This window comes from Esox lucius, chromosome 4, assembly GCF_011004845.1.
Source record: "Esox lucius isolate fEsoLuc1 chromosome 4, fEsoLuc1.pri, whole genome shotgun sequence".
NCBI classification, from domain to species: domain Eukaryota; kingdom Metazoa; phylum Chordata; class Actinopteri; order Esociformes; family Esocidae; genus Esox; species Esox lucius.
In genome coordinates, this window is record NC_047572.1 from 4,360,263 (window position 1) to 4,382,441 (window position 22,179).

Genomic DNA, 22,179 nt, shown 5'->3' on the forward strand with positions numbered 1-22,179 from the left:
TATTCACTTCACCTGTCAGTGGTCATAATGTAATGGGTGATCGGTGTATATTGAACTCTTATACCACATGGCCTAGTTGCCATTAGATATCTTGAAAAAGGTAGAACCATTTGAGTTTTTGAACAAGATGCCTTTTCAGGCAGTTTCTGATGCCTTCTCGGCATGTGATATCTTATATTATGATTATTTGCTGATAATTATTTTTATTTATAAACATGTCGTAACTTGTTTGGTTACTAATCTCTGTTGATTTTATTTATTTGTCTCTTTTACTTTCTTATTCCATTTTTTGTTAATCTTTTTTTTTTATTCTATTTTACCCTGTTATAAAATACACATTTTCGTGAAGTCTTTTTGATGTCCAGTTTGTGATTACAAACTTGCATCATCACAACAATTCCCAGTGCCAAAGCATCTCTCTCCAAGACTTTCTGCTTCTTATCACCCTGCTCGTTCAACCTGGAAGTATTTGCTGGTATCTACATGCTTTGAAGGGGGTGAATGTAGACCAACCGACCACAAACGGTCACTCAAACACGATGAGCCAAGGTAGCCATGTTTGACACCCTACCCTTCTATCCCCAACGGGTGCTAAATGAATATGTGCCATTTTCTTTGGCAGCCCTCAGGAATTTGGCAGACCCCGTGTTTCTTAGTATTTCTATTGAGAGAAAAACCGAAAGCCCATGTTGCGCTCCGATTCGTTGGGGAGGTGGAGGGGGTAGCTATTGACTGTGTGTTATCCAGAAGTTGAGACGCCAGGCTTGTGCAGCTTAATAATCCATCCCCACGCCTCGTTTCACTCGCATCTAGTGTATTATAGAGTCATTTCAGGCCAGACCTGGCCAGCTGATGGATTTTTCTTTTCTTCTGGCAACATTGCACAGAATAGAGCAGTATTTTGTTTCCCAAACCTGTGTTGTACAATTTGTTTTAAACCTAAAATGGCATATCCATTCATATTACCCATATTATACAGTTATGCTCAAAAGTTTACATACCCTTGGAGAATTGGTAATATATGTACCATTTGTAATTAAACATGAATTAGCAGGCAAAACACGTCTTGTATTTCTTATGGGATTCACATTCATTCAACTAGGTCATAACAAAATGGCACAATCATAAAACATGGCAATGAAGCAAATTGTTTACTGATCCCGTTCAAATGTCTGCATACACTTAGTTCTTAATACTGTGTATTGCCCCCTTTAGCATCAATGACAGAGTGAAGTCTATTGTAATAGTTGTTTATGAGGCCCCAAATTATTGCAGGTGTTATAGCTGCCCATTCGTCTTGGCAAAATGCCTCCAGGTCATGCAAAGTCTTTGGTCATCTTGCATGAACCGCACGTTTGAGATCGCCCCAGAGTGGCTTGATGATATTAAGATCAGGAGACTGTGATGGCCACTCCACAACCTTCACCTTTTTCTGCTGTAACCACTGGAGGGTCAACTTGGCCTTGTGCTTAGAGTCATTGTCGTGCTGCAAAGTCCAAGAGTGTCCCATGCGCCGCTTTTGTGCACAAGAATGCAAATTGTCTGCCAGTATTTTCTGATAAAATGCTGCATTCATATTTTTTCACAAGATTCCCCGTGTCTTTAGAGCTCACACCCTTCCCAAAACATCAGTGAGCCACCACCATGCTTCACAGTTGGGATGGTATCCTGTTCACTATAGGCCTTGTTGACCCCTCTCCAAACATAGCGCTTATGGTTGTGACCATAAAGCTCTATTTTGGTGTCGTCACTCCAAATTACAGTGTGCCAGAGGCTGTGATGCGTGTCAAGGTGTTGTTGGGCATATTGTAACCAGGCTTTTTTGTGGCCTTGGCACAGTAAAGGCTTCTCTCTGGAAACTCGACCATGCAGCTCATTTTTGTTCAAGTATCGTTGGGTTGTACTCCTTGAACCAACCTCACCGTCTTTTTTCAGAGTTTACCTGTGGCTTTTTTTTTGTATCCCAAACAATTCTTCTGGCAGTTTTAGCTGAAATCTTTCGTGGTCTACCTGGCTTGGTATCAAGAGATCCACACATTTTCTACTTAAGTGATTGAACAGTACTGACTGGCATTTGCAAGGCTTTGGATATCTTTTTTATATCCTTTTCCATTTTTATAGAAGTTTTATTACCTTGTTACGCAGGTCTTTTGACAGTACTTTACTGCTCCCCATGGCTCAGTATCTAGCCTGCTCAGTGCATCCACGTGAGAGCTAACAAACTCATTGACTATTTATACACAGACACTAATTGCAATTTAAAAAGCCACAGGTGTGGGAAATTCACCCCTGATTGCCATTTTCACCTGTGTGTGTCACCTGGTGTGTCTGTAACAAGGCCAAACATTCAAAGGTATGTACACTTTTTATCAGGGCCATTTGGGTGATTTCTGTTATCTTTGTGATTTAAAAAGGAGCCAAACAACTATGTGATAATAAATGGCTTCATATGATCACTATTTGATCACTTTTTATTTTGCATGATCAGTCATATTTTCAATATAAATTCAAAAATGTCTCTATTTCTGCCAGGGTATGCAAACTTATGAGCACAACTGCATGTATGTGTCATTAAGAATAGTATATCCCAAACTATAGTGCATTGGAAATAGTATGCCAATAGTGCCCAGATGTTTCACAATTTCCAGTAGATTATTTATTATGCAACTGTGCATGTTTTTTAATTTATTATAGACCCCAACACGTTGCGCAATGCCCAACATATTTATTGTACCTAATTCGATAGTTGCTGAATTAATATTATTCATTAATATCATATAAAGATAAACATTATTGTGCCATGAAATGTAGCATGATAGGTGGGTTAACATTATTCGTCATTTTTGGCCGCAGTACATTAGGTACTGATGTTGACGGTATCTAGCTAGTTGTAGCCAGCTACCTTTGCTTAAGCGTGTTTTTAGCTTTTACCATGTTTGTCTACATTCCTACTAGAATGGGCTCAATTCTCATGACCATTCCATAGTAGAAACATAGTAGTTCTACTGGCACTGCTCAGGCTAGGAGAGTCTGATTCACACTGTTCAAAGCATTGTACTCCTCCAGATCTCTTCTATTGTATGGGACCATCCACAATCCTTGGTCATGTGCGGTTCCCATGCAGTAATCAGTACAGTGTCATTTTCATCAACAGCTTTTTTGCATCATTGGATCTGATAACTGGACCCCTTCCAGTAGCTTTCATTCTGGCAAGGAGTGCTTGTTAGCTATTCAAGGGGCCTATGGCCAAAGCCAAACATTTACAATACGTTACAAAAGTGTGGTGGATTTAGCACTGTGCTTAATTTTGCCTAGTCTCTGGTCTAATTAAGAGGATGCAATTTTATGGCGAGGTAGTATGTCCCAGCATGTTCATAGTGTCTATATACTTAACAGCTACAGTAAATACTTACCATCACCTGCGCATATATTTAGTATGTAGTAAAAATATGCAAATTGAGATACAGCCTTTAACTCTAGGTAAATAACAGCCTGTCAATTTTTTCAGAAAGGATAGGTCACATTTTTGCCCTGTATAAAAGATTTAGTCTGGACTAGGGCTGTCAAGATATCACCTTTTCCCTACACGATTATCTTGACCAAACAAATTCAGGGTAACAATATTATTAGCAAGTTTTGCGGAAGTTTAAAGATTTGAGTTTTGATTTCTGGATATCTGGATATTTTTCATATTGTAAAAGTTGTCCACCTTAGGGTCGAATGCTTTGAACTTGGAATGAAGTTTCTGTGAGACTTTTTGAAAAGGTTATTGTGAAATAATAGCGTTTTTCAATGTTAGAGAATGCGCATAAAATCTGTTTGATTGTTTGATCAAATAAAGGCTTGTGAAAGTTATCCAACCTAATATAGAATATTTTGATAAGGCAGTCATAGTTATCAGTAAAGAATGCAAGTAGTTTTTAAAGTTTAAATGTTTGCTTCGAATGTCTGTTGTTGAATCTCTGTTGAAACTTTGTTGAATGTCTGTTGAATCTCTGAATATAAAACCAACTTTACCTCGATGTAAATAGACTACAAAAACAGTCCGTCTGTGCGGATCTCTCCCGGGGGTTAGTGGGCCTAACGAGTTGATTTCAACACCAATGCACAGGTCCAGTCTCGTTTAAGCACATGCATTGTTTCTCTATAGGTGGCATGAATAAGGTATCGAAAAAATACAACGTCCTTTTATCCATGTGAATAGGCTTCTAAAACGGCGCCTCTTTGCGGATCTCTCCCAGGGGTTCTAGTGGGGCTATAACAAGTTGATTTCAACGCCAGTGCATACGTCCAGTTTCTTTGTTTAAGCACATGAATGGTTTGTCTATAAGTGGCATGAATAAGGTATCATAAAACCGACAGGGTTTTAGTTTTGCCTAGTGAATACTTTTTGAATAATTTTATCAAATGTGTATTGTTAACATGATAGCAATGTCATTAACTATCATCGTCAATACCCGGTATATTGCGACACCCCTAAACATGATCGTTTAATTAAAATTCCCATGCTCATCCACATCACACTTTTAGGAATGGGATCTTGTCTATGAGTGACCTCACTGTCTGAAATATCCAATAATACCAATTAAAATGAGGTACAGGTATGCAGCATGTTGTTCAGGAAAAGGATGGTCTCTGTTTCAATGGGCTTGATTCGTTTTCACTCTTATTTTTATCTTTTAAAACAATAATTGGTTTACAAGGTGGGACTTTTCTGCTGAGTAAATATCTCCGTTGAATGATCATGCGATAGTTTGCGTAGATGTTAAACACTAGTCTGGTTAACCATTCATTTTAACTATGTTAATATGTTGGAAAAGTGGTAGAAGACCATACATTTCTACATTGATTATTCGGCGTTCTGTATTGTCCAATCACCAGGCACTTATATCTCCTTACAGGGATGCACTATTAATCAAAATTGTGATATAGACATGTGCAATATCCCAAAATCGCCACCTTACCAGATTTCCATCTCCCAGGAAAAGGTGAAGGAGATGCGCATCATTTAAGGCCACCTGGAAAGTAAACCAATGTTAGATTTATTTTGCAAGATATAATTTGTCTTTGTTTCCTGGATATAATCTTTTTTAGTTTGTTTGGTTTTTCAGTGTTCTATTTAAATTAGTTTGAATTCAAACTGCAACGGGTAGCCAAGCGTAACTACTACAAATAGGCACAAACTTATCAAACCCCATCACGTTAAATTATGGCGCTTTTCCACTGCATAGTACCGGCTCGACTCTGCTCTTCTCGACTCTACCCGCGTTGGGAGCTTTTCCACTGCATGGTACCGGCTCGACTCGCCTGTTTTGCTTTTTCACTGGCCAAAAGTGGGCTCACCACCCACAGGAGGGACCATAAGGGGCCGGTGCAAAGAGGATCGGGCGGCAGTCGAAGGCAGGGGCCTAGACAACCCGATCTCTGGACACAGAAACTGGCTCTAGGGACGTGGAATGTCACCTCGCTGGCGGGGAAGGAGCCTGAGTTAGTGCGTGAGGTTGAGAGGTTCCGATTAGAGGTAGTCGGGATCACCTCTACACACGGCTTGGGCTCTGGAACCACACTCCTTGAGAGAGGATGGACTCTTCACCACTCTGGAGTTGCCCATGGTGAGAGGCGGCGGGCTGGTGTGGGTTTGCTCATAGCTCCCCAGCTCTGCCGCCATGTGTTGGAGTTTACCCCGGTGAACGAGAGGGTCGTTTCCCTGCGCCTACGGGTCGGGGATAGGTCTCTCACTGTTGTTTGTGCCTACGGGCCGAACCGCAGTGCAGAGTACCCGACCTTCTTGGAGTCTCTGGGAGGGGTGCTGGAAAGTGCTCCGACTGGGGACTCTATTGTTCTACTGGGGGACTTCAACGCCCACGTGGGCAACGACAGTGACACCTGGAGGGGCGTGATTGGGAGGAACGGCCCCCCTGATCTGAACCCGAGTGGTGTTCAGTTATTGGACTTCTGTGCTAGTCACAGTTTGTCCATAACGAACACCATGTTCAAGCATAAGGGTGTCCATCAGTGCACGTGGCACCAGGACACCCTAGGCCGCAGGTCGATGATCGACTTTGTTGTCGTCTCATCTGACCTGCGGCCGTATGTCTTGGACACTCGGGTGAAGAGAGGGGCGGAGCTGTCAACTGATCACCACCTGGTGGTGAGTTGGATCCGATGGTGGGGGAGGAAGCTGGACAGACTCGGCAGGCCCAAGCGTACTGTAAGGGTCTGCTGGGAACGTCTGGCCGAGTCTCCTGTCAGAGAGATCTTTAACTCCTACCTCCGGCAGAGCTTCGACTGGATCCCGAGGGAGGTTGGAGATATTGAGTCCGAGTGGACCATGTTCTCCACCGCCATTGTCGAAGCGGCCGCTCGGAGCTGTGGCCGTAAGGTCTCCGGTGCCTGTCGAGGCGGCAATCCCCGAACCCGGTGGTGGACACCGGAAGTAAGGGATGCCGTCAAGCTGAAGAAGGAGTCCTATCAGGCCTGGTTGGCTTGTGGGACTCCTGAGGCAGCTGCCGGGTGGTTGTGGAGGCAAAAACTCGGGCCTGGGAGGAGTTCGGTGAGGCCATGGAGAAGGACTATCGGCTGGCCTCGAAGAGATTCTGGCAAACCATCCGGCGCCTCAGGAGAGGGAAACAGTGCCCTACCAACGCTGTTTACAGTAGAGGTGGGCAGCTGTTGACCTCAACTGAGGATGTCGTCGGGCGGTGGAAGGAGTACTTCGAGGATCTCCTCAATCCCGCTGACATGTCTTCCATTGAGGAAGCAGAGGATGAGGGCTCAGTGGTGGACTCGTCCATCACCCGGGCTGAAGTCACAGAGGTGGTCAAGAAACTCCTCGGTGGCAAGGCACCGGGGGTGGATGAGATCCGCCCTGAGTACCTCAAGTCTCTGGATGTTGTGGGGCTGTCTTGGTTGACACGCCTGTGCAACATCGCGTGGCGGTCGGGGACAGTGCCTCTGGGATGGCAGACCGGGGTGGTGGTCCCTCTTTTTAAGAAGGGGGACCGGAGGGTGTGTTCCAACTATAGGGGGATCACACTTCTCAGCCTCCCCGGGAAAGTCTATGCCAGGGTTCTGGAGAGGAGAATACGGCCGATAGTAGAACCTCGGATTCAGGAGGAACAGTGTGGTTTTCGTCCGGGCCGTGGAACACTGGACCAGCTCTATACCCTCTACGGGGTGTTGGAGGGTTCATGGGAGTTTGCCCAACCAATCCACATGTGTTTTGTGGATTTGGAGAAGGCATTCGACTGTGTCCCTCGCGGCATCTTGTGGAGGGTGCTTGGGGAATATGGGGTCCTGGGTCCTTTGCTAAGGGCTGTCAGGTCCCTATACAACCGAAGCAGGAGCTTGGTCCGCATTGCCGGCAGTAAGTCAGACTTGTTCCCAGTGCATGTTGGACTCCGGCAGGGCTGCCCTTTGTCACCGGTTCTGTTTGTAATTTTTATGGACAGAATTTCTAGGCGCAGCCAGGGGCCGGAGGGTGTCAGGTTTGGGGACCACACGATTTCGTCTCTGCTCTTTGCAGATGATGTTGTCGTGTTGGCCCCTTCTAACCAGGACCTTCAGCATGCACTGGGACGGTTTGCAGCCGAGTGTGAAGCGGTGGGGATGAAAATCAGTACCTCCAAATCCGAGGCCATGGTCCTCAGTCGGAAAAGGGTGGCTTGCCCACTTCAGGTTGGTGGAGAGTGCCTGCCTCAAGTGGAGGAGTTTAAGTATCTAGGGGTCTTGTTCACGAGTGAGGGAAGGATGGAACGGGAGATTGACAGACGGATCGGTGCAGCTTCTGCAGTAATGCAGTCGATGTATCGGTCTGTCGTGGTGAAGAAAGAGCTGAGCCGCAAGGCGAAGCTCTCGATTTACCAGTCAATCTACGTTCCTACTCTCACCTATGGTCATGAGCTTTGGGTCATGACCGAAAGGACAAGATCCCGGATACAGGCGGCCGAAATGAGTTTTCTCCGCAGGGTGGCTGGGCGATCCCTTAGAGATAGGGTGAGAAGCTCGGTCACCCGGGAGGAGCTCAGAGTAGAGCCGTTGCTCCTCCACATCGAGAGGGGTCAGCTGAGGTGGCTTGGGCATCTTTTTCGGATGCCTCCGGAACGCCTTCCTGGGAAGGTGTTCCGGTCCCATCCCACCGGGAGGAGACCCCGGGGAAGACCTAGGACACGCTGGAGGGACTATGTCTCCCGGCTGGCCTGGGAACGCCTCGGTGTCCCCCCGGAAGAGCTAGAGGAAGTGTCTGGGGAGAGGGAAGTCTGGGCATCCCTGCTTAGACTGCTGCCCCCGCGACCCGGCCCCGGATAAGCGGTAGAAGATGGATGGATGGACTGGCCAAAAGTTGGGATAGTACCTGGTACCAGATACTTTTTTAGTACCTGCTTCGTCGAGGATCCAACCGAGCTGAGGTGATACCAAAAGGTGACGTGAAAACACAGAAGATTGGACAAGAGTGACTCAAGGCGTGCATCAAAGCAAAACAAGCTGTTCGCTGTCCAGTGTCAGATACGAGAACGGCTAGTCTTTAGGGGTCTGTCCCAGGAGTCATTGTATTGAAATGGGTTAATTTCAGTGCGACTGCATAGGACCAGACTCGTAATTTGAGCCATCGTATTTCCCCAAAACTCCTCTTGGTTTGGACCTATATACTGCCGTTGAAATCAACTCGTTATCCTCGTGAGAGCCCCACAAAAGGAGCTTGTAGCCTACAAAAAGGACCTCGTATTTTTCCTCCTGGGTTTTTCTATTGTCTATCTGGTGTACATTGCAATGGTCAAAATAGTAATGTCAAGCCAACAAGCTAACAGAACATTGCAGCTATGTAATTTATTATACTGCAGGGCGATAATTCTATTCTACATTTTCAGTTTTTCAAACAGAGTCTGTGACCATGTTATCCAGATTTAGTTTACTTTTAATTCAATAAATTTCTGTTCAATGCGGGGTTTACGTTAGCCAGCAAATGCTGGCTTTTCGCTGGTATCAGATGTACGATATCTCCATTAATGTTTCCGTGTTTGTCGCATTGGAGGAAGCGCTAAGGCTGATTTTCAGAGGCGAGTAGAGTACCATGCAGTGGAAACGCTCCCAAAGCGGGTAGAGTCGAGCTAGTACCATGCAGTAGAAAAGCGCCATCGTTTTTCAAAAGCGTACCGCTGTTGAAGCCCTCACGTGATGACAGTTCAACAACCATGTGCCCTATTGATTGAGAAATAAAATGTCCTAATCTGCCGTTGCGTTGTAGCCCCAACATTGCCTTTGTAAATCTTTTCACTTCTTTTAAGGCAAATACCCTTGAACGTTTTCCTATTAGATGTAATTAATATATATATTGAGTCTACTTTCTATACTTTTTTATTGTCTGTATAATGAAGCCAGGTGTTAATTTTTTTTTTTTATGGTGTCCTTGGTTCTCGTATAACAGCCACAGCATACAGTCATCATCTGAAGAGGCCGGATTTATTGACCCCAGCTTGCTGGAAAACCTCCAAAGTAATCATGTAAGTAACTCATGGGTTGCCACACCCACTGACAGAAGCATTGCAGAGTAGAATGATGGAGGAGGATGTTTGGAGACATGTCAGATATAAGGGCATGCAATGGATAACAGAAATAATTAAATGTCAATTGCACATTTGTCCCTTTGTTGGGGGAAAGTAGTCCGCTGTATCACAATGCAACACAGCTTTTGTCCTTCTATGGGCATTACTGACTTGATAAATATTTGTGCGTACCTTGAGTTTGTAGGTTTGTGGAAGTTTATTTCCATATTGCAATGAAGTGAATTACAAGCCTGTTTAAATATACATCACTTTGATGTAAATGCCTGCTAAATGATGGGAAACCAGTATCTGGCCATATATTATTTATTCCAAGTCTACTGAAGTCTTTTTACAAAGACATAAAGGACATCTACCCCCAAAATACAGCTTTAAAAAAATCCTGTCCAATGCTAGCCCATGCTAACAGTTTGCAGTCTCATGAAAGCTCAAACTCCTCAGCATTGTTAATGAGTTTGCGGATAGAATTAGTATTAATTACATATAGATCTGTAGATCTGTCTGCTATGTGCCAACTTTAAGCCCTAATTATATTCAAAGTGAATGAACCACAATCCTCTGTAACGATTGGTTTATGCTAATAAAGTGGGCCCTTTCATTATTGCATTAATTAGGCCTAATGTCTGAATTAATTAACTATGTTGTAAAGAGTGTGTTTTGCTGTGGCTTTTCTTTTTTCATATAAATCATTGGATTTTGCTTGTATGGCAACGTAGTAACATAGTAGCTTTATTGTACTTAAACCACAGGGTTATTTGCCCAAGTCATTTCTTTATCCATGATGAATAGCTGCTGCTTTGACAAAAGTCAAGGTGCATCTGAAAAGAGAACTGTCAAAACTTCAGTCAACAAAACAGTCAACGTAAACACTGTTTTGGAGAGGCTCACAGCTGCTCTCCCTCTCATCCGTTATGCCTTGATTACATTGACCTTGTGCACACCCACAGTAAACTATAATGATGCCCAAGTTCTTCCTTGGACATTGGGTTGTTTTACCAGATTACCTGGATATGTGCCAGGCAGTGCCATATAATGTTATCAATTTCTCAGCTCCAGAGGTTGATCTACAATTAATTTCTTATTCTCTTCTGAGTGGATCTTCTAGTGGGTTGGCATGTTCCACAAAAAACCTCCAATGGTGACACGCACAGAACCTTTTTGCATCAACGCCTACCTCATTGGCATTCTGCTTTGACATGAAGAGCAGAGCAACCAAACCGCTACTCTACCTGGTTGAGTTGAGACCATGCCCACAATAATTTTCATTAGCTTATATCAGATGTTCTGTTAAAGATATCAACCATCCTTATACCAAATTTTTAGATACTAGTCCTAAGATGACATTCTGAGTGGTGATCAGCACAGAGCTCTAATTGAAGATTACTTGTGTTTTAAACAAAATTCTAAATGGCAGAAAATCCAAGATGGAGGACTTTGCGTGTTCTTGAGGCAAATTTGTTCCATAGGTGAAGAGAGACATGTGGACCGAATTTCAGACCTCTAGGTCATATGGGGTGGATATGCCAGTGTAGCTTTTGGTGGACTGAGATTGCTTATTATAGCGCCACCTAGTGTTCAATTGGACCCATAGTCTAATACAGTGGTTCCCAACTCCGGTCCTCAAGTAACCCCAACAGCACACATTTTTGTTGTAGCCCAGGACAAGCACACCCAATTCAACTCAATGAGAGCCTGATAATTAGTTGACAAGTTGAATCAGCTGTGCTTGGCTGGGGCTACAATGAAAATGTGTACTTTTGGGGGTACTTGAGGATCGTAGTTGGGAACCACTGGTCGAATAGATTAATTCGGCAGATGGTATACCCCTATGGGAAAGTGGCGTGTCTTTAGTGCATGCCTGTTCACAGGATATGTGAACTGGCATGAAAGGAATATTAATAATCCTAACAATATAGCCCCTACTGAGCCCCTTCAGGTCAAGGACCCCTAATAATGATATACATGGGGTATTTTGTATATTGACACACAAACACATACATACATACAAAAATGCCTATGGTTAGCAGAAAAACACCATATGACTATGGCTACATCAACCTTGTCTGGTTTCTAAATACAGTATATCCGCATGTACCAAACACTCCATCAGATATGGAAATATTGCTTAATTTGGAGCATGGGTTATCATCCTAGGTCCAGCTGTGGTAAACAACACTGATCTGATGGTTTTTCAGTTCCAGCCCAAATGAAAGCCCCTTGTCTCTAGCTAGTAATGCACTATTCCTGCAGGGCACTCTATTTCACCAGAACCCTTACAGCACTGGTCATTAGTAGTGCACTATTCCTGCAAGGCACTGTATTTCACCAGAACCCTTACAGCACTGGTCATTAGTAGTGCACTATTCCTGCAGGGCACTGTATTTAACCAGAGCCCTTACAGCACTGGTCATTAATAGTGCACTATTCCTGCAGGGCACTGTATTTAACCAGAGCCCTTACAGCACTGGTCATTAATAGTGCACTATTCCTGCAGGGCACTGTATTTAACCAGAGCCCTTACAGCACTGGTCATTAATAGTGCACTATTCCTGCAGGGCACTGTATTTAACCAGAGCCCTTACAGCACTGGTCATTAATAGTGCACTATTCCTGCAGGGCACTGTATTTAACCAGAGCCCTTACAGCACTGGTCATTAGTAGTGCACTCTGTAGGCAACATGGTGACATTTTGTAGGCAGCCCCACTGCTGGCCCTTAACCCACGTATGCCAGTTTGGCTTCTTTGTTAGGAACAAAGAGATAATACCGAAGCGATGTTGTGAACGCAATGTAATTTAAGGCTTATTTTATTTGTATTCATTGTTACAGACAGACAAGTCCGTCAAGGTAGATTTAGTCTCATACAGAAAGTATTTCAGCGCTGTATTGATTCGGAGGATCATTTCGTCGACAAAAAGGCTGTGTATAACATTGTTCAGGTGATACCTTGCAAAGTAGTTTGGTGGGAATAGATTTTCTCTAACAACTTTTCCCTTGCTCTATCCTCCCCACACCTATTTCTTGTTTCTGCAGCCCACGGCTCCTGTCATTCTGGACTTTATGACCATGTTGGCCATCTGTCACACAGCGGTCCCCGAGCGCACCAACGACAAGATCGTATACCAGGCTGCCTCACCAGGTACGGCCCATCAGTCCTGACCTCACAACACTGCGCTTTGACTGCCTTATGACAGCTCATAAATGCTCTGTGAACGCTTCTGCCAACATTCATGTCATATCTGCGCCTGCAGCTCCTCGTAATACCCTTATGACCACCCAACAACAGTTTGAAATGCCACATCAAAAACCTCAGACAACCAATCTACCAATCATCTCTAAGAATACACAAGCAAAGGTTGTCATTGAATAAACAGCTGTCTAGACAGTGACTTATCTGGCCCTGCTTCAATATCCTGTGACACTTTTAAATATACTCAGTATGGCTTGCAGACGTAGAACCACAACCACATTATCACAGACATCAATATCACAAGCACATTGGTATCAACTAATGACATGACAATTTTTTTTTTATTGAAGACAGGAGAGACTGGAATCTGATCAGTATACAAAATATTTAGTTGTCTTTGTGCGATAGTAATTAAACAATAATAATATTTTTTTAAACCCCAAGGACACTATAAAGCAATATTATTCTGAGCAAATGTCCCTGCTGTGGCCTTTTGTTCTTTTGCGATAGTGACAAAAAGAGTAAAAGCTGTTATGAAAGGGGAGGGTGTCACAAGTATTTAAGGTTTTTTCTTCCCTCATATAATTTACTCTGAAATCTTTGACAATGTCGGAAGAGCTTTTACTTCCTTGCTGACCAACATGTAAATTTACATTTGCAATTTTAGTTATTTAGCAGACACTTTTGCCCCATTCCCAAATAAATGAGCCTGCAAATCAGTGACATGCCAGGCACAAGGGAGAAAATAAGTTTGCATAAATAAGCCTGTATCTTAGTTACTTTGGCCATTGCAGGACTGCAGAGCAGTGTTCCTCATTAATATATTTCATTAAATTGTCTTCTTTTTTCAACACGCTGTACTTAATTTAGCAGACACTCTTATCCAAAGAAAATTACAGTAACAATTTGATTAAATGCCTTGTTCAAGGAAACAACCTTTTTTCTTGGCATAGGAATTTGACAAATTTTTCAGCAATCATTAGCTACTGGCCTAACGCTGTTTCCTAAACCAGTCCTTGGACCCCAATACAGTATGTTGATTTGCCAGTTTAAGGGTTAAAACAAAGGTCTGTGGAGACCTGCAAAGAGTTTTCTAAAAACCCTCAGGGCGCACAACAGAATGCATTTGTGATTTCACAAATGCATTGTTTATTGGAGACATTTTTGTGTTGGCAGTTTTCTTCCAATCGTTGCCTACCCAGCTGTGCATTTACCCTTAATGTGCTGGGAGGTTGCATGGTGGTGAGTCGTAAATAGAGGGCTAGCTAAATTAACTGTAAATAATATGCATCTTGCCCTTTAGCGTTCAGATGTGCTCTACAGTATTAAATTTACAAGAGCTGGGTTTTATTTTTAGTTTGACCCCCTGTTAAAATTAGCGACAATTAACATAATGCACACACTGTGGTGATAGCACTCCTTCATAAACAACTTTATTTATATATTTTTAAATAATGTTTCTGCACACTAGTACGCTCATCCAAGTGTTTAATTTGATCCCAAATGTCCTGGTGACTTTTTTCTAAAGTAACACTCCAGTTTTCCCATTTTTTGTCTTAAATATTCTTTAACATTTATGAGAATGAGTGAAAGAGTTTACTGTCCAAAAATAGAAATGAAGTATTTTAAAAGGACCATGTCTCTGTTGTAATTGTGTGGGTCTACTCCAACTACAGAATTTTGTGATCTCATACCTGTTAATATAAATGTATCGCTAATTGGCCAGCTCATTCTCCTCAAACAGGATGACCTCATGTACTTGAGGAAAGCATTTTGCAAACAGTCTGTTAGTGAAATGTCCCTTCTCAAGGAAGCCATAAGACAACATTATTTGGTTATTAGTTAATTTAACAAAAAGTTAGTTTATCACTGGATAATTACTTGCTAATTTGATACTGACAATGATAATGTGATATTTCTGTTGTCCTTCTGGGCTACTTCTCATCTCTAACCATCCTGTGGGTTCTGTTTGGGTTCCATAGACGAAGGGGCCCTGGTGAGAGCAGCTGCGAACCTAGGCTTTGTGTTCTCTGGTAGAACCCCTGACAGTGTCATAATAAAAGCGGTAAGTAGATGCAGCAGAAACTACAGATATATAATTATTTCTAGTGATTCTTATAATGATTGTGACAATACATGAAATGCTTTTGTGCTTTCTACTATTGTTCAGTGGCTTCTTTTAACCTCTACATTCTATGGTGGTATTTATAGTGCATGTATAGTACCCCTTGTGTGCAAACATTGGGAGGTCCTGTACGGAATGTATATTGTAATCCTGTGCTACGCCACTTACAACTAAAACACTCAAATTGTGTCTGGTTAGGTATTTTCCATTTCTGTGCTTCAGAACAATCCATAGTTAGTGTTTGACTTGAGTGGGAGCTGCCCGGGGGCACAGTACTGTACTTTGTTTTTTGCAACAGCATACCGATAAATGTATTTTCTCTTGATTTGTGCCAAAGCTATCCGGAGTGCTTCACAGGTCCTTTTTTTCAATATAGTAATGGAGAGTAGGCATTCCTATTGTAAAATCGTGTTTACTCGTCACTAGTATATTAATCCTGCCTAACAGCGCAGGCTAGATGTCCGTTAGTACGATGGATGCACTGTGCCGAGTTGTCAGATATTGGATAATCTTGCGTTCCCCATCCTTGTCTTCGTCCAAAATCCCATCTAAAGAGGTGCTAGCGGCGCTTCCCCTAACGCTGACTCTCATCCCCCACCGCTCCTGAGAAGATGTGTGGTTGCTTGTAGTGCAATGATGTATCATCATTTAATGTTTTTGCTAGCTTAAGTTTAATGTCGTGGCCGGTGGCAATTAGGCCGAACAGTGGAATTAATGAACTTCCATGCTCTGTATAAATTCCAGATTTTCCCTGATTAATATTTGTAGATTGACATCTCTGGCTTCCTTAACTACCTTCTACATTTAATAAATATACAAGTATTTGGTTGTGGCCATCTATCCATCAGGAAAGCTACTGTTCTAAGTTCCCACCTGAATGGCATTCTAACCAATCAGTATTGTGTTGATTATAATGCATGCTCACTCAGCACCTCCGTATAAGAGGGGTTAATATATGTTTTATCCAGTAGCCTAACATATTGTGCTTGGCAAATTGATTGAAAATACAATGGTAGGATATGGTATGGAATGGGGAAACTATGAAAGACCAACAACCATCTTTTTAGATTTGTCATGGGCTACCAACATAGCAGAGAGAAGTTGGGTTTCAGCACCCCTGATGAAATCACGAATGTGGTTTTAGTTTGTGAGCATTTGTTTGTTGGACAGCGAGATGCACGTCACTTCAACCGCTAGGCACACATCCTGAGTCTGATCTATTGAAAACAAGACAAATTTTTACATTTTCTAAAATTGTGGTTAACCTACAGAAGATTATGCAATTAATCACAGTTATTTTAGTTCTTTGAAAACATTGTAGTCTATGTTACAACGTTACTGAGACAGGTTGGAAAATAAGTACAAGAGAATCAAATTTCTTTGATAATTTATTATCTCTAATCTGACTCCATATTGTTTGTAAATACACTCAAATTAGCATAAGAGACCATAAGATGCCAGTTCAGACTATTAATGATAGCTAGGCTTTATGTCCCCCATACAGTATAATGACCATGTGCTCCTTGAGCCGCCAACAATTCCTCAAAGGCTGCTTATCATCAGTCAAGTGAAGAACTTAATTTGCTATGCAGCTATCCAGGACTCAGGGATGGCAAGCCTTGTGTATTTTACTTGCATATGTTTATAAATAGAGAAGTTGTCTTGAGCGACCACAACATGCAGTTGGGGTATAGTAAGGCTTTGAGCCTTACCATACATTATAGTGGCCTATAACGATACCTCAAAAGGCAGCTTCTCATCAGTCAAGTACAGACTGTCAGTTGATTGTGTATCAATCCAGGACTCAGTAATATAATTACATATGTGTATAAATATGTCAGTTATCATAGCATGCAGGAGGGGTATAGTAAGTTTGCGAGCCATATGTCACGAACCATACATCTATAGTCATGTGTTCCTGAACCTACAACTTCACCTCAAAAGTTTCATTCTAGAAAGTGAAGTACAGAAATAATTTCATTGATGTAATAATTAGTGGTGGAAATTTTTGATTAGATTCCCATTGCTGTCCAGTTCTGATTGAAGTACGCTAGCCGTCTAGCTACGTCCCCACATTAGACCTCAGTCGTCTCAAATTCAACATTTAAATGCACTGGGAGTGTTTTGCTGTTAAATATACCCATTCAAGTAGCCCATTGCCATTTTATTATAGAAAAGTATGCAGTTTGAAAAAAATGTGAGGAAATTAAAAAAATGTAAGGTATGGAAAGCGTTTAGGACAAGTTCCAAATTATAAAATTCGACTTTGACAGACCAGGCATCATGTAATATCAAACTGATCTGTTTCTTTTCTTTTCTGGAAGGCAAGCAAGGTAGCTGCAACTTTCTAGTCAGCACTTTGAAGAAGACTATCAATCTACGTTCCTACTCTCACCTATGGTCATGAGCTTTGGGTCATGACCAAAAGGACAAGATCCCGGATACAGGCGGCCAAAATGAGCTTACTCCGCAGGGTGGATGAGCGATCCCTTAGAGATGGGGTGAGAAGCTCGGTCACCCGGGAGGAGCTCAGAGTAGAGCCGCTGCTCCTCCACATCGAGAGGGGTCAGCTGAGGTGGCTTGGGCATCTGTTTCGGATGCCTCCGGAATGCTTCCTGGGAAGGTGTTCCGGTCCCGTCCCACCGGGGGAGACCCCGGGGAAGACCTAGGACACGCTGGAGGGACTATGTCTCCCGGCTGGCCTGGGAACGCCTCGGTGTTCCCCCGGAAGAGCTGGAGGAAGTGTCTAGGGAGAGGGAAGTCTGGGCATCTCTGCTTAGACTGCTGCCCCCGCAACCCGGCCCCAGATAAGCAGTAGATGATGGATGGATGGATATTATGTTATTTTAACAAAAATAAAAAGGACAGAATAGTACAGCATCCAATATATTGGGTCGGTGGCTGACAACAGGGATCAAATCTATGTTAATAACCAACCAGCTGAAAGTAACAATATTTGCTCTGAGATTTTCAGAACTTCTTTTTGATTACGTGAGCTAATGTCTTTTTGTTTTGTATTGCTTATATACAGCCAATTTTTGTTTGTATTTTTCTGTGAATTTTTAACATTGTATTCAACTAGAATAGAAATTTACAAGTAAAGTTAGTAAGTGTTAGCCGGTTCTTTGATACAGCAAATATATGTTTTAAAAGTATGAAAAGTCTTTGAAGCTGATATGCAGGTTTGTGTAAAAGCAGCAAAAACCCTATTGGTATGGTTACTCCAGCCGCAGGATCTTATGTTTGCTAATATACTTGTTCTTAAAGTATATTCCATTGGAGTTGTTTTTGGAAAGTAGGAAAAATCCCGGATTTTTGTTGAAAGGTATTTTATAATTTTTTTATGATTTAAATAGCTGAGGAATTTATGAAAGCAGAGGGATTTATGAAATGTTTATGCTGTTTGTCTGTCTTGCTGGGAAAGTGGGTTACATGGCTGCTGTTTTGGAAGTATTGCTAAAAACCTGTAGCTATTGTTACTTCGGCTACATTATTTCAAGTTTGGTAAGAGAAAATTACAAAATTATTCTCCATATTGGTGTGTCTGATTGAGATAGTAAATTCCATTGGAGCAGTTTTCAAAAAGTGGTAACTCCGGTTGAAGTAGCTCGAGTTTGGTAAGAGATTTTCAAAATTCTTTCTGATCTAAATAGCTGAGAAATATATCTAGATTTTCATTCCTCCATGTTGGTGGGTCTGATTAAGAAAATACGTTCCATTGGAACTGTTTTTGAACTGTTTGGGAATTGCTATAAAACACATTGTTATGGTTTACTGGGGATGCTGTATCTCAAGTTTGGGAAGAGATATTTTCATGTATTTTTCTGATTTTAATAGGTATGTATAGGTACATTTACGTAAATGCATGTTGGTGTTTCTGGTTCAGAAAGTACTTTCTATTGGAGCTGTTTTTGAAAATATCCTGTTGCTATGGTTGCTCCGGTTGAAGTAGCTCGAGTTTGTTTAGAGATATTATTTTATTTATTTTCTGATTTAAATTGCTGAAAATCTGAGGAATATATAAAATAATAGTACTACTTCTCTGCCTTGTTGGGAAAGTGGGTTAAACGGCGGCTGATTTTAATAGCTGAGAAGTATATCAATATCATAGTTCCTCCATGTTGGTGTGTCTGATTCAGAAAGTCCTTTCCATTGGAGCTGTAAAAATCCTGTTGCTATGGTTACTCCGGTTGCAGTATCTCAAGTTTGGTAAGAGAGATTTTCATAATCTTATTAAAATAGCTGGGAAGTAGTGGAATATATGAAACACTAACTTTTTGTCCATCATGCTGGGGAAATGGGTTAAAAGCAGAGTTGGGAAGTAAGGGATTACAAGTAATCCGTTACATCCGTGTAGTGAATTTCATGACAACCAAACTTCGTCATCACGCTTACTTTTGTATTTAAGCAGCCTCCACCATGCTTGCAGGTGTTTGAGTAGATTTATTATTTAAATATGGATTTCTTAAAACATTATTTTCTTTTATTATTTAAATATCGATTTCTTAAATCTGAAAATCGATTCAGAATCATGACAGGTAGAATCATGATTCTTTCATCTATCAACCCCCTGTCCCACCCCTAGTAGTAATACAGGACTCACAGATTGCAAGTCTGGTCTCTTTAACATTCGTATGTATATGCAATTACAAGTAGATCTACGAACAAAAGTATGTACATCGGTTCCTAATTACTCTGCCAGAGTAATTGAAGATGAACAATGAATGCCGTGGTAATCTATATTTCAAAGTAATACAATTTATTCAACTCAAGTAATGTTACAACTCATTAGATAGGTACATACCAGCAAAATACAATATCCTCCTCGGTCATCTAAAAGTCAACAAAGTCTCGCTGAATTCTTCATCCTACAGCAAATGATACCTAACATGTACAGCATGGAGACTTTGTCCATTTAAGTCCCAACAATGGCGTAAATAATCCCACAAATGTCATTTTAATACTTTGTTGGTTTGTATTTCTTCATACCTGGTTCGTCTGGGTTACAATTAGGGTAGGGCTTCTTTTACCCCCTGCCTTCTCTGTATGTCCGCTCCTAAGAGGAAGAAAGTGGCCTCATTGGTGCAAGATCAGGATGGCACTTTTTCAGACCTTTCCAAAACACATCTTTCATTACGCTACAGCACTATATTATATAATATCTCAAATATCATTATTATGGCCCAATAACTAGGCCAACCTGATTAATTACACCAGACACTAAGAATCAAAGACTTTGTAAAATGTTGATATGGAATATGGATTTGGAAACATGTGCAGTATCTCACAAAAGTGAGTACACCCCTCACGTATTTGTAAATATTTAAGTATATCTTTTCATGTGACAACACTGAACAAATGACACTTTGCTGCAATGTAAAGTAATGGGTGTACAGCCTGTATAACAGTGTACATTTACTGTCCCCTCAAAATAACTCAAAAGCAGCCATTTATGTCTTAACTGCTGGCAACAAAAGTGAGTACACCCCTAAGTGAAAATGTCCAAATTAGGCCCAAAGTGTCAATATTTTGTGTGGCCACCATCATTTTCCAGCACTACCTTACCCCTCTTGGGCATGGAGCTTTACAGGTTGCCACTGCAGTCATCTTCCACTCCTCCATTATGCCATCACAGAGTTGGTGGATGTTTGAGGCTTTGCGCTCCTCCGCCTTCCATTTGAAGATGCCCCACAGATGTTCAATATGGTTTAGGTCTGGAGACATGCTTTGCCAGTCCATTACCTTTCTCCTCAGCTTCTTTAGCAAGGCAGTGGTTGTCTTGGAGGTGTGTTTGGGGTCGTTATCATGTTGGAATACTGCCCTGCGGCCCAGTCTCATAAGGGAGGTGATCATGCTCTGCTTCAGTATGTCACAGTGCACGTTGACATTTATGGTTCCCTCAATGAACTGTAGCTCCCCAGTGCCTACACACTTGCCTTTGTACTCCTCACCCTGCCGCCACACAAGTTTGACACCATCTGAACCAAATAGGTTTAACTTGTTCTCATCAGACCACAGGACATGGTTCCAGTAATCCATGTCCTTAGTCTGCTTGTCTTCAGCAAACTGTTTGCGGTCTTTCTTGTGCATCATCTTTAGAAGAGGCTTCCTTCTGGGACGACAGCCATGCAGACCAATTTGATGCAGTGTGCGGCGTATGGTCTGATTACTGACAGGCTGACCCCCCCCCCCACACCTTCAACCTCTGCATCAATGCTGGCATCACTCTTAAGTCTATTTCCCAAAGACAACCTCTGGATATGACGCTGAGCACGTGCATTCAACTTCTTTGGTCGACCATAGCGAGGCCGGTTCTGAGTGGAACCTGTCCTGTTAAACCGCTGTATGGTCTTGGCCACCGTGCTGCAGCTCAGTTTCAAGGTCTTGGCAATCTTCTTATAGGCATCTTTATGTAGAGAACAATGTTTTTTTTTTTCAGATCCTCAGAGAGTTCTTTGCCATGAGGTGCCATCTTGAACTTCCAGTGAACAGTATGAGGGAGTGTGAGAGTGAAGACACCAAATTAACACACCTGCTCCCCATTCACACCTGAGACCTTGTAACACTAACGAGTCACATGATACCGTGGAGGGAAAATGGCTAATTGGGCCCAATTTGGACATTTTCACTAAGGGGTTTAATGGCTACACATTAATGGCTGTGTGTTGAGTTATTTTGAGGTGACAGCAAATTTATACTGTTATACAAGCTGTATACTCACTACTTTATATTGTAGCAAAGTGTAATTTCTTCAGTGCTGTCACATGAGAAGATATACTAAATTTTACTTATTTGTGGCATGTGACAGTCGCTCAGCAGGTTGTTGAGGCCCCTGTCTTAGAATATAGCGCATCTCAAATTGTATCCCGTTCTCTTTCTAGTGTACTTTCTTTGATTAGATCCCGATGGATCCTAGTAACAAGTAGTGCTCTGTAATGGGGATTAGGGGCCATTATAGAATCAGCCTTTCTGAGAGATTGTCGGACCTTGAGGCAGCAGAACAATGGGTCAAAAGGACCTGGGTTCACTTAGAAATAATGTGTTCTTTCAAGTATGATAAAATAACTTTTATGTCCAATGAAATGGGATGTATGTGGAATAAGTACACAAATGGTGAAACAGGAGCAATACACAAAGCAATAAAAAAATGCAGAGTGCTATTTTAAGCAGTTGAATAACATGGAGTGCCCCGACATGTAGGGTTTTTACATACGGTTATATTCCGTTGGTAAGCCAGGCTGAAGTTTTTGCAGTTAAAAATAAGTATCATTTTTGGTCCTTCATGGAGGATGTAGCAAGCACAGC

At 42.0% G+C, this 22,179-nt stretch overlaps 1 protein-coding gene across 9 annotated transcripts in view; it reads left to right on the forward strand.

Moving 5' to 3' along the window:
* The window catches only part of atp8a1 (ATPase phospholipid transporting 8A1), a 231,901-nt gene that overhangs the window by 139,333 nt on the left and 70,389 nt on the right, over positions 1–22,179 (forward strand). For all 9 annotated transcript variants that reach the window (XR_004575679.1, XR_004575681.1, XR_004575680.1 and 6 more), the window contains 3 exons: positions 9,425–9,500; positions 12,593–12,698; positions 14,732–14,814. Coding sequence is in view for 5 of the 9 variants with exons in the window: in XM_013132813.3 (XP_012988267.2) it covers positions 9,425–9,500; positions 12,593–12,698; positions 14,732–14,814 (265 nt within the window). In the remaining 4 variants the exon portion in view is untranslated. The remainder of the gene's footprint in view (positions 1–9,424; positions 9,501–12,592; positions 12,699–14,731; positions 14,815–22,179) is intronic.